At 37.7% G+C, this 13,409-nt stretch overlaps 1 protein-coding gene across 1 annotated transcript; it reads left to right on the top strand.

Moving 5' to 3' along the window:
- The first annotated feature begins 7,692 nt into the window (after window positions 1–7,692).
- Window positions 7,693–8,873, top strand: LOC110686406. The gene is made up of 2 exons (XM_021863018.1): window positions 7,693–8,056; window positions 8,320–8,873. Exon 2 carries the CDS (start codon window positions 8,323–8,325, stop codon window positions 8,800–8,802), a length of 480 nt encoding a protein of 159 aa, XP_021718710.1. The 5' UTR covers window positions 7,693–8,056; window positions 8,320–8,322; the 3' UTR covers window positions 8,803–8,873.
- Window positions 8,874–13,409: the final 4,536 nt, after the last annotated feature.

Here is a 13,409-nt window from a genome sequence, read left to right as displayed (position 1 = left end):
AAAGGCAAGCTCCAATCCGGAGCTTGCACAACAGGAGAAGAGATGAGGGCTTCCTTGAGCTTTTGGAATGCCTCAAGGCAAGCCTCATCAAAAATTGAACACAACATCCTTTTTGAGTAACTCGGTTAAGGGTTTGGCGATAGATGAAATTTTTTTGATAAACCTCCGGTAAAAACCGGCATGCCCAAGAAAAGCTCTCACTCCCGTGACGGAGGTAGGAGGGGGCAACTTAGCGATCACCGAAACCTTAGCCGAGTCTACTTCAATGCCCTTTTTTGATACTTTATGGCCTAGGACAATACCTTCCTCGACCATAAAATGGCATTTTTCCCAATTCAATACTAAACTCGTCTCTTGACACCTTTTCAAAACTTTGTCAAGGTTAATAAGGCATGTTTCAAAAGACGATCCACCAACACTAAAATCATCCATAAAAACTTCAATTTCATTCTCAAGCATTTCAGAAAAAATGGAAGTCATGCATCGTTGGAAAGTTGAGGGAGCATTGCATAACCCGAATGGCATTCTTCGGTACGCAAATGTCCCATATGGACACATAAAAGTAGTTTTCTCTTGATCATTTGGATGGATAGGGATTTGGAAAAAGCCGGAGTATCCATCCAAAAAGCAAAAGAAAGCATGATGGGAGAGTCTTTCCAACATTTGATCCATGAAGGGGAGAGGAAAATGATCTTTCTTAGTGTTCTTGTTCAACTTCCTATAATCAATGCACATCCTCCACCCGGTGACCGTCCGGGTGGAGATTTCCTCTCCTCCTTCTCCCTTGACAATGGTCATTCCACCCTTTTTGGGAACCACGTGAACCGGGCTAACCCACTTGCTATCGGAGATAGCATAGATTATACCCGCCTCACGCAATTTCAAAATTTCCTTCTTGACTCCCTCTTGGAGGTTGGGGTTTAACCTCCTTTGAGGTTCAATGGAGGTGGATTGATCATCCTCAAGGTGAATACGATGCATGCATAAAGAAGGGCTAATACCCTTAATGTCGTCAATGCTATACCCTATCACATTTCTATATTTTCTCAAAAAAACAATCAAATTTTCCAAATCAAGACCATTAAGGGAAGCATTGACAATAATGGGGTAATCTCCTTCATTTCCAAGATAAGCATATTTCAAAGAAGGGGGAAAGGGTTTGAGTTCTACATTGGGAGGAGGCTTAGAACTCTCCTCCAGTTTTTCCTCCTCATGCTCAAGCTCATCATGCTTAGTACCACTCTCTTCTTCCTCTTTGGCTTCTTCAATGGCCATAGCAAATTCCTTTGCTTCTTGGGAGAAGTAATCTTCCTCACATGTGAGAGCTTCGACCATTGGATCTTTAGGACTCATGACAACCCTTCCCAAACGATCTAGCTCTTCATTGACAACATTAACCCTATAGCACTTCTCAACCATGGGGGTCTTGAGTAGCTTAGAGAATTCAAAGACAATTTTTTCATCGGCTACTTCACATGTAATGGTATTATTCTTGCAATTGATTACCGCCCCCAAGGTTTTAAGAGCTTCACGGCCTAAAATCAAAGTTGTATCCACATCTTCTTCCATATCCATCACTACAAAGTCACATGGCACATAGATATGCCCAACTTGAATAGGGACATCTTCAAGCTCACCACAAGGTAGCTTCACCGAACGATCGGCCAATTGAATGGTTTTCCTTGTGGGGATCATCTCAATGTTAAGATTTTGAGCAATGGATAGAGGAATCAAACTAACACTTGCTCTGAGGTCGGCTAGGGCACCCCTAGCTTCTATGTTCCCAATCTTGACCGGCAAGGTGAAGCTTCCCGGGTCCTTTTGCTTCTTGGGCATTTTGTGTTGAACAAGTGCGCTCACTTGATGGGGAAGAGTGATAATCTCATCATTGAGTTTCCTTTTGTTGGTGAGAATGTCTTTCAAGAACTTGGAGTATGAGGGTATTTGTGTGACAACCTCAATGAAAGGGAGGTTAATGTGTAAGTTTTTCATCACACTTAGAACTTTGCAAATTTATCGTTCAATTTTCTCTCCGCAAGCCGACCAGGAAAAGGAACCGGTCCATCAAGGTTTCTAGCCTCAATAGAAGTTGAGGATGTCACCACATCTTTAGTCTTTTTTTTCTCCGTACTCTTCTCTTTCTCATCAACCTTCTCTTCTTCAACTTTTTTATCATCACTCATCTCTTCTTCTCCCTCCTTCTTGTCCTTACCATCCTCTTCCTTGGGACCCTCATAAGATGTACCCGATCTCAATGTGATTGCCTTTCAAGATTCGGGTTTTACAATATTGGAAGGGTTGGTTTGTGATTGTCCGGGCAAAGTGGAAGATGAGTTGAAAGGAACTCTCTCGGCCAATTGTGCTAGTTGTGAATCAACCATCTTGTTATGAGCCTTGAATTCTTGCATTTGTTGATTCATGGCTTGAAGTTGTTGAAGAATTTGAGTTTGATTAGAATCGGGTTGAGATGCTTGCTCTTGACTTCTTTGAGTTGCTTGGGTTTGATTTTGGTATTGGTGTTGATTATTGTGTTGGTTGTTTCTTGGGTAGTTTCCTCTTTGATTTTGGGTTTGGAATGGAGGAGGGTTTTGATATTGGGTGTTGGAATTGTATGGTTGTTGAGCTTGTTGATTCCATTGTTGAGGTTAGGTTGCAAATCCGGGTGGTGGTTGTCTCCAAGCTACTCCTCCACCATTTCCCCTATACCCTTCTTGCCTTGTGTTGTATGCCGCTACATGCTCCGGGCTCAACCCGCCACAATAGGATGTATCATGGTTGGTGCCACCACAATTTTGACAAGAGAAAGAGTTTACTTGGGAGGAGCTTGAACCACTAGCAACACTTGTATTCAACTTGGCAAGCCCTTTTGTCAACATCTCAATTTGATGTTGCAATTGATCGACCTTCTCCAACTCATACTTCCCACCTTTCTTTGGCGCATTCCTCCTTCTTCCTCCCCAAGAGTAGTTTTTAACTACCTCTTCGATCGTTGCTTCAACTTGATTTTGAGGGACTTTGATCAATTGTCCACCCGCCCCCGCATCCAAATTAGCTCGAGACATCGGTTCCAAACCATCATAGAAGAACCTCATGAGTAAGCTTTGATTGTACTCATGGTGAGCACATGCTTGCACCAACTCTTTAAACCTCTCCCAAGCTTCACTAAGACTTTCCTCCGCCTCTTGTTCAAAAGATGCTATCTTCCTCCTCATCTCGGCGGTTTTCTCTTCGGAGATGAACCTCTTCAAGAATGCTTGGACAATTTCCCTCCATGTTGTGAGAGAATTAGGCTTGACTTGCTTGAGCCATTTCTTTGCTCTTCCCGCAAGAGATTGCCGAAATAGGTGCATCCGAATGTATTCTTGGGAAACTTGGTTGGTTTGAATCATGCCACAAAGTTCGAGGAACCTATCAAGGTGCTCAATGGGGGCTTCACTCGGTGAACCCGAGAATTGCTCCGCTTGAACCATTCGAGTGTATTGAGGATGGATGGTGAAGTTAGTTTCAGTGACGGGTAACAATATCCCACCGGTGAGCTCATAATCCTCCGGATTACCGAACTCACGAAATAATACATCCACTTGTTGTCCTGCCATTTCGTCACTTTGGGAATGTGAGGAACAAGAATCACTTTCACTATCAAAGATTGCACCAAAACCTCGTCCCTCTTCTTGATAAAGTCTACGGACTTGTCTCAAGGTTCGGTTGATTTCGAGATCAAGGTTGTGAGTAGGTGGTCCTTGAGATCTTCTTTGCATTCACCAAAGCTAAACAAACAATTAGCAATGACTAGCAAGTGGAAAAGGAACTAAACAAAAAGCAACAAAATCCACAAATTACGCAAATAAGTGTGCAAAACTAGCCATTTCCCCGGCAACGGCGCCAAAATTTTGATCGGTGGACAATTGGTCGTTAGTTTATTATCCTAGATCAAAATTACAATTTATAACTCCTATCCTAACTCTATGAAATTTTGTTTTAGATAGCGGTAAGGTAGGGTCGATTCCCAAGGAAACGGGGGTTTAGCACAATTAATACGGAATCGAGGAGAAATTGCTAGTAACAAAAGGGGGTATTTGTATTTGTGTTTGAAGAATTCTATGGACAAACCAACTACTATTGAGCCTAGAATAAACTAGAAATAAGGGAAATAGATTAAACACTTTTAAAAACAAATAAATGGGCAAGATTAGAGAGATAACAATGACAAAAGCACTAGGGAGAGGGGGATTCAATCATGAACAAAGAGTACTAATGAAAACCGAAGGGAAACCGATTCTAGGAGTATAAACACTACCTAATATAGTTCATTCTCATGCAACTATTCAAGCAAGTCGATGAAATCATTCACACCTAGATTAAATCATTCTCATGCATTCAATCAAGGGCTAGATTCTTGGGATTAGAGGTGCACACACTAACTCCAAGCATATTATAGCTCAAATCATCAACTCAAGAATAAATCCCAATCAATAATCAATAGATATTCATATACACATGATTTTCACCCCCTTCCCTAGCTAAAAACCTAAGCTAGAAGGAAAGGAATAGCCATAACAACTAACATAAGCATGTATTCAATACCAACACAACCTAACATGATTCTAACTTGAAAGCAAAATCAAAGAAACTAATAAAGCTTGAATATTTATGGAAATAAACTCAAGTAAGAGCAATAAAACAAAGAAGATCAAAAACTAGAGAAACAAAAGTAAAGATTGATATTATAAAGATGAAAGATTACCAAATCATCAAAGTAGTAGCAACAATCTAGAAGAAAGCTTGAATATTTGATTACAAAGATTGATTCTTGAACACTAGTGTTTTCTCTCTCTAGAAACCATGAACTTCTCTCTCTACAAATGAAATTTTGGGGCAATGGAATAGTGGATGCCAAGAAACTCAAGCAAGGGACTATTTATAGTCTTCTACCAAAAGGAAGAAAAAGGGCAAGGAAGAGGGCTCTCCGAACCGGCAGCCGCGCCCTCTCTAAGCTGGGTAAACTGCCTCGTAAAACCCAGAAAGTCGCGCCCGCGGGGCCAATTCTGCACCCGCGGCTCGCCATCTCCACTTTCTTCTGCTGGCTTCAGACTTTTCCTGTCCGCGCCCGCGGCTTACAAGCCTGCGCCCGCGACTTACAAGCCCGCGCCCGCGGCCCATCAGAACAGCGCGCCCTCTCCATCTTGGCATCTCCACTCCTTTGGCAAGCTCCTTTGGCATCTCCTTTGGCATCTCCACTCGAGCTATTGAGTTGTGAATCGCACATGAGCGCTGGGAGCTGTCAAAACACACAAAAAGGAGCTAAAAACTAGAAGAAAAGACACAAGGGGAGGAAAAATACGAGAGGGAGCTAAAGTGACTAAAATCAAGATAAAAGGGGTGAAAAGAGGCATAAGCAAGTGACAGATCCGGGGGAAATCGGTAGTAAAAAGGGTTAAAATGGTGGCATAAATGCCACACATCAATCACATTCTACGCATTTAATCGGTTGTGCTCAACAAGGTTACCTAAAGTGTTTAGAACCTTGAAGCAAAGGGTAATAATTAAACATGTGATGGTTAATTGTTCAACCAAGAGTTACAAGAGTTGTAATCAGTAAAAAGTTTACTCACCTTGAAAATGTAATGCTTGATGGTAGGGCCTCAGTTTGGTCAACTATTACACAAATAAAGGATCTTGGAATCACTTAATTCAATTGGGATCATTTAATATTGAATAAAGTGTTTTAAAGTAACCAATTAAATTCGTTTATGGTACTTTAATTTTCATTAAACATAATTATTAAACTTTGCCTTATTCTGTAATTGATGGGTAGCTGTAACAATGACAACAACATTTACAAAATTCGACCATTCCTTGAGAAGGATAGGTTGATAAGAGACAACTTTTCCAACTGGGAAACATTGCTGAGACTTGTTATGAAATCTGAAGGTAGAGAGGATGTCATTGACATCCCATTGCCTGCACCTTTTCCAGAAAACGCAACTGAGGCTCAGAAGCGTAGGCATAAGGACACTCTAGATAGAGTTGTGCCAATCACATGCTTGATGATTGCTACTATGGAGCCTAGCCTTCAAAAGCGTTTTGAAGACCAGGATGCATACACCATCATGCAAGAACTCAAAGCCTTGTGTAAGAAACAGGCACGAGTTGAGAGGTACGAGCTCCATCGAGAGATTTTGGATTGTAAGATGAAAAAGGGTGCAATCGTTCATGATCATGTTCTCAAAATGATCGGCCTAATTCAAAATATGGAGAAAATAGGGCACCCATACAGTAATGAGATGGCTACAGACATTATTCTCCACTCACTTCCAGAATCCTTTAATCAGTTTATCATGAACTTTAACATGTCTGATGCTGAGAAGACCATGAATGAGTTGCATGCTATGCTTGTCAGTGCAGAGAAGCAAATCCTCAAGGACGTAAAGAAAGAGGTTCTTATGGTCTAGAAAGGGAAGGGGTTCAAGAAAAAGGGGCAATGGGAAAGTGCCAAGAGCAAGGGCAAGAAAGTTGCCAAGGCTCCTGAAAAGCCCAAGCCTGCAAGTGAAAGTGAATTCTTTTACTGCAAGAAGAAAGGGCATTAGAAGCGCAACTGCCAGAAATACCTTGACTACCTCAAGAAGAATGGAGCATCGACCTCAGGTAATATGTTATAAATATTTTAACTTTCACTTAGGTAAGTGATACCAAGTTGCAGTGCTAACATTATTCATGTTGTGCAGAAGATGCAAAGAAGTGATGCTAGCTTGGAAATGGAGCTTGAAGGTGCACGAAAAGTGTTCAAGTGGCCAGAGATAGCTTCATAGTTTTATTTTTAATCATTTTATGATGATTTAGACTTATTTCCGAGTTTTTGATGAGACAATTTTTTCAGTTTTTGATGAAATACTGATTGGTTTTACTTGGCATGGACAAGTGTTGATCCATGGCAAGGTAATAAATTGTTTTCATTTTGCTAGATATGCGTTAATTTCGTTTTATAGCATTGATATAAGTAGATCATAAAGGAAAAAATAGATGATTTAAAACTAACCTACTTATAACATAGCAGGGTTAGGTCACATTAACCAATTGCGAATCCAAAGATTACAAATGGATGGACTCTTATTCTTATTTGATTATGAATCACTTGAGAATTGTAAATCATGCTTGTTAGGTAAGATGACCAAGTCACCATTTAGTTGAAAAGGGTGAAGGAGCTAATGACCTTTTGGAACTCATATATATGGTTGTGTGTGGAGAAATACGTTCAAAAGCTAGCAAAGGATTTAAATACTCCATTGCTTTTACTGACGAAGTAAATATGACTATATCTACTTAATGAAGCGAAAGTTAGAATCATTGAAAAGTTCAAGGAATTCCATAATGAAGTACAAATCAGTTTGAGATAAATAATTAAACCACTACGATCTGATCATTGTGGTGAATATTTGACTCAATAATTTTATGATCATCTAAGGGATTAACGAATTATTTCACAATCAAAGGTGTGTTAGAGGAGAAATCAAACTTTGCTTGACTTAGTTTGTGTAACACCCCAATAATTCTCTCTTTAAACCTGTAATTCCCTTAATAAAATTCAAGAGAATTACTAACGTGCTACCGCCACGTGTTCAAACGTTAAGGCTAATTCAGAATTTAGCAGCGAAAAATTAACTCAATTATAAAAAAAGGGATATTTTGGATTTTAACACCTTACAAAAGGCTGAAAATGTTTTTTAACACCCCCCAAAAAAAAACTTTTATTTTAACACCTCCCAAAAATATAAAAGTTGGAAGTTAACACCAAAATCCATCTTCCGTTAACAGAACTGTTAGTGGGGCCCACCCCAACGGATATATTTTTAAAAGATCTGTATATAAGAACCATTCTTCCACGATTCTTGCACGATATATAAGAACCATTCTTGCACGATTCTCCCCCAATGAACGAAATCGTTGTTCTTATTGAATAGCAGCAGCGCATTGCATTGTTGCACGATACTTGAAACAATTCTTTCACGATTCTTCCACGATTTTTGAGAAGAGGAACAGATTGAAGCTGCTGAAACAGGTGAGTGCGGTCAATTGTTCGGTTGTTTGGTAATTATGGTTTAAATTCTCTTCAATTATTATTTGCAATTGTTTCGTACTCAGATTAATGGTTGGATTATGTTATGTACGCATCTAAATGCCCAATTGCGAAATTAGGGTTCGTCAGAAATTGAATTTGGGGCTTTTCGTATTATGAAATTAAAAATGAATTTTGTTGCTGTCAATGTTAATTCGTCAGTGTACAAATCTGTAAATGTGACTGTCGATCTAAAATTGATGCAGATTATGTCGTTTGTTAGCTCTTCCCCTCCTGAGGCCAGAAAATGTAAGTGTGGTGTGCCAATGGCCAAGCTCACTAGCTGGACAAGGGAGAATCCAGGCAGGAAGTTCATATCATGTAAGTTTTATGACCCAATAACAGAAACAAGGGGTTGCAAAGCTTTCGAATGGGTTGATCAACCTGATGGAACAGATTGGCAAACAGGGGTTATCAACAACCTGTTGTTGGATAAGAAGCTGCTAAAGGGTGAAGTTAATGAATTGAAAAGGGAAGTTGATGAAATCAGTGGCCAAAGGAGGTGCCTACTTAATGAAGTTGATAATTTGAAGATGAGATGCAAGGCCTTGAACGCTGACAGGAAGAGAATGAACAGGGAGTGCAATGAAGGGAAGGTGTCTTCAATCAGCTGTTTTGGTTGGGTGGGCATGGCCATTTGTATAGGTTTGTCAATGGGTGTAATTTTCCTAATGGCTAGGGGTGTGTAATAGTAAGCTGTATTAAGTAGTTATAATTTCTTGTAATGACTTGAAGTGTTATAAATATGTCTTTTAATCAACCTATTTATGCCTTGTCTAAGTTCCTATTTATGCCTTGTCTTTTAATCAACCTATTTAAACATGTGAAACATTAAAACATGGGAAATATGTGAAACACTAAGATAGTTCAAGTACAGGTTGACAAAAGAACCTTACTTCAACATGTTTCAATGGCAATCAAAGCCATGCAACCATTACAATTCAATATCTAATTGTTCAAATTTGTTAAGGGAAGCCACTAAAAAACTAGCAAGTTACATAAGGTTGACACCAATTGTTCAATATCTTCTCCAACGTTGACACCACCCTACACTCCACTTCTCAGCCAAGATCTCCTTTGGTTCAAAAGCGAAATCAATGAAGGTTCAGAAAGAATTCAATGCAGAAGGTTGCTGCGAATTCAATGAAGAAAGAAGTTTCGTGTTTTGCTGGGTGAAAATTGAAGTTCAAGCCAATTTGTGGGACCCACGTTAAATTTCCGTGACGGAAATCGTTAACTGGTGTTAACTTCCAACTTTTATATTTTTGGGAGGTGTTAAAATAAAAGTTTTTTTTTGGGGGGTGTTAAAAAACATTTTCAGCCTTTTGTAAGGTGTTAAAATCCAAAATATCCTAAAAAAAGTTTCAAAACCAATGATCAAAATCAAATTAAGTCTTACAAATTGGAACCATTAAGGCCCTTATTCAAAACCCAACAAAGTAGTAAATAAATCAAACCAAAGTTTAAATAAATTCAAACTTATGAAATGAAATAAACTGTGAACAATAACCAACACTCCACTCAAAATCCCACCACATTGATGCAAGTCCAGACTATGTAAACACCTGTGATAAATCTGCTCCCCAATATTACAAGTGAAAAAAATTGGATCATTACGGGGTCATTGAAAGGCGAAGGCCATGACCAAGAAATAAACACACAAAAGCGCGCAATCAGCAACGCTGAGTACATACAAGCTACAAAGTATAACAAAGAATTCCTAGCCTGTTACTAATAATCAATCAACACACACAATTTAATTATTGACTCAAACACATGCCTCAACTGTTAACAATTATAAGACTTCACTAATTACTAATAAATAATTCACTTCATTTCATTTCATTCATTGGATTAAGCAATAAACAAGGTTGTCTCCCCATACTTCATTTCGGAACATCAATAAAAGAAAAACCCCATGCCTCCTTTCGGAAACATCCAATGGCAGACGGGCGCGACTCCGTGGCCATAGCTAGTATGAGATCTTATCTAACTCCTTATAGTTTAAAAAGTATTTGAAAATAAGAGACTAGTAGATCAGACGTCCTCTAGAAAAGTGCATGGCTAATACCCCGTGTACCCCAACCCCTGTTTTATATTACTCTAGATGTGCACAAATCCAAAGTTTTATAGCTCATCCATCTTGCACTTTATGTGATTTACAAGTTTAAACTTGGTGATGACTCAAAAGCAAAACAATACAATTTACATCAATCATTCAAACAATTCAAATTTCCAATTCAATTCTTGATTTATTAGTGACAAACAATATTTATTATTGAATCCTTTAACTACCTCGGTGTATAAACAACTTAAGTGCATAAGGCACCTCAAATCATCAACCTCGTCTCATAAGACTTTAATTCTCCCTTTACTCATTCCAATTCATAAACATGAACGAGTAATAAGATAATTCATTCCACATATTTATGTACCTTAGCCTCTAAGCTCATCTTGCAAATTATTTCATAAATAATACTTACAAGAAAATCAATACGCATTTCTCATACACGAAACAAAACCAATCATCACATTAATCATCAATCAAACTCACTACCATATAATTTCAACCAATCTACAAGTTTCTCTAACATGATTCTAAATTTTCCAAGTCCTTAAACATGCTCCTAAAGTCAAGGTTTTCGTATCCTTGTATGTACCTTGAGTAAACGAGTTGGTTGGCCACTTTAGGAACTAGAAATTGCCCTCTACGAAGTCCTGTCCTAAACCAAACAACAATAATTAAATCAATACCCAAGCAATAAAACTTTCAGGAATACTAATTAACTTTAAAAGCTTCAAAAATCATTGAAACGACATCTTTAAGTCTCCCTAAAGCCTAGGTTAGTAGTTTAGAAGTACTAGTATGAATTTCCATAGAAAAATCCTTAAAATACATCTTTATCTTGAAATTTCAGCAAGTTTAGAACATTATAAAAATCTGAAATTTTATTTTAAACAAGTATTTTGAAGTTATTGAAATCCTTGCTTACTACTTTCATTATATAGTAGATTAGTAGGCTTTAAACCCATAAATCCATTGATTTAAAGTGATTAAAGACTCAAAAAAAAATATACAAAAAAATCTGAAAATTAAGTCATGAAAGTAAAATTCAAAGTTTAACATTTTGTAGTTACAACATACCCATAATAATCATCTAATGGGATTAGGAACATGAAAAATATGAAACTAATACAAATCAAAACCCAAAATTGAAACTTTAAAAATCTGAAATTTTATTTACAATCAAAATAATTAAGGTTTAACATAATTTAAACATAGTATGATTAGGTAACTTGATTAACACGTTTTAAGCCTTAAAATCATGAAAAAAATCAAGGTTTAAGCCCTAATTTCATAAATTATGTAATCTGAAAATTTAAACTTCATATCATAATTTATAAACTTGATAATTTTTCATGTTTTTAAAGAATTTAAACATGATTAAAGTAATTAAAACTAACAATATAAATTAAAACAACAATCTTTAATAATAATAAGGAAGAAGGAGAAACAAAGGAGGAAGGAGGAAGAAGGAAGCAAGACCGGCGGCTGGTGACTGGGCGACGGCTCTGCGGTGGTTCAATTGCAACTTTTCTTTTCTTTTGGTTATTTTTTCTGTATGTCGTGAAATAGGGGAAGCAAAATGGATGTTAAGGTTTTTTTTTTTTTTTTTTTTTTTTTTTTTGCTAATTGTACGTATAAATAAAAGGGTAAGGGGTTTTATAATTAAAGGTGGGCTTTTACTTATCCTAATCTAAGTGGAGTTAGGAATTGTATTGAAGCTAGGAATTGTACTGAAGCTTATTTAGGCTCAATTAGGATTGAAATTTGATTCATGTTGGGCTACAAAATAATGGGTTAGAAAAATATAGGAGTAGTTAGTCCAAAATAAGGATAGTAAGATATAATAATTTTCTCATTAGAATAACTTTCATAAAATATATATATACATAATCTTTTCTTAAATGTAATTAAAAAAATATTCGTATAACTATAATAATATATAATTATAAATTTACATAAAATTATGGGGATTACAATCTACCCCTCTTAAAAGAAGTTTCGTCCCCGAAACTTAACCCAAAATCCATAATTCTTAAAAGTATTCAAAAACTTTTGTTTTGTATTGCTGTAAATTGCTTGCTTCTCAACATGTATACTCAACAAACTCAACTTATACTCGATAAATTCGTACTTGGCCAAAAGTTCACATACTTAAATAGCATGCAAACACAACAATATTGTTTAATAATAAGCAAAATCATGAAAACTTAAGCAATAAATAGCATAAATGAGTTGAAAAGCGCGAAATTACATCGCATTCTACCCCTCTTAAAAGAAAAGAGTTACACCCTCGTAACTCACCTCATCAAATAATTCGGGATATTTCGTTCTCATCTCTTCCTCGGCCTCCCCAGTAGCCGCTTGTACTCTTGGTTAAACCAAAGGACCTTAACTATTTTCACATCTTTGTTTCTAGTACTTTGCACCTTATGATATAGGATTTTGATTGGTGTTTCTTCATAAGTTAGGGACTTATCCAGTTGAATCGTTAATGGTTGCAACACATGGGTTTCACTAGGCGAGTACTTCTTCAATTGGGAAATGTGGAGCACATCATGTTGTTGGGTTTCATAGTGTCCGATACTACGCAGAATGAAACCCTCCCAAAATCCGCACACAAATTAAAGTAACTAAACGTGCATATTGATTAACAATCACATAATTAATTAACAAAGAAGAAGAAGAGACGATCATACCCTTGATGCGTGCTTTGCTCTTTCTTAAAACTCATACTTGAAAGCGTAGAGCTTCGCAAATGCGCAAGCCTCCAACGGCTCTCCCCCTCGAGACCCGACCCGAACGGCCCCTACCCCGAAGCTTAGTCGGGGCTAGACCAAAAGTACTTAGAGTATTAGAACGAAAGTGTTCTCGCTTGTGGAGATCCTTTCAAGTTCACAACTCAAGTGCCCTTTCCCAATGCCAAATGATTGGTATTTATAGGGAAAGGAACCCTTGAATTCCAATCTCCCGTCAATGTGGGAGAGTTGGTAAAAAGGCATTTATTCAATTTAATTTAATTCAAAAACCAAATTAAATTGCAAATGAATCAACAAACAACAAGTGTCAAGTGGAAAGCAAGGGGTTAGGTGAAGACCATAAGGGGGGGGGGACCATCCACCCCTTGCTCCCCAAGAAATTCCTCAACAAACCAAGCCAACAAGCATGTTCTAGCTGGCGGCCTGCCTTGGCAGCCAAGGCAGCCTCGCTGATGCCTAGCGCCATGGCTAG

This window comes from Chenopodium quinoa, unplaced genomic scaffold, assembly GCF_001683475.1.
Source record: "Chenopodium quinoa cultivar QQ74 unplaced genomic scaffold, ASM168347v1, whole genome shotgun sequence".
In the NCBI taxonomy this organism is placed as follows: Eukaryota; Viridiplantae; Streptophyta; class Magnoliopsida; order Caryophyllales; family Amaranthaceae; genus Chenopodium; species Chenopodium quinoa.
This window is presented reverse-complemented; position numbering and strand designations above follow the sequence as displayed.

Bases quoted from the DNA above. Each gene is read 5' to 3' on its own strand.
- LOC110686406 (XM_021863018.1), top strand. From the start codon at position 8,323: ATGTCGTTTGTTAGCTCTTCCCCTCCTGAGGCCAGAAAATGTAAGTGT.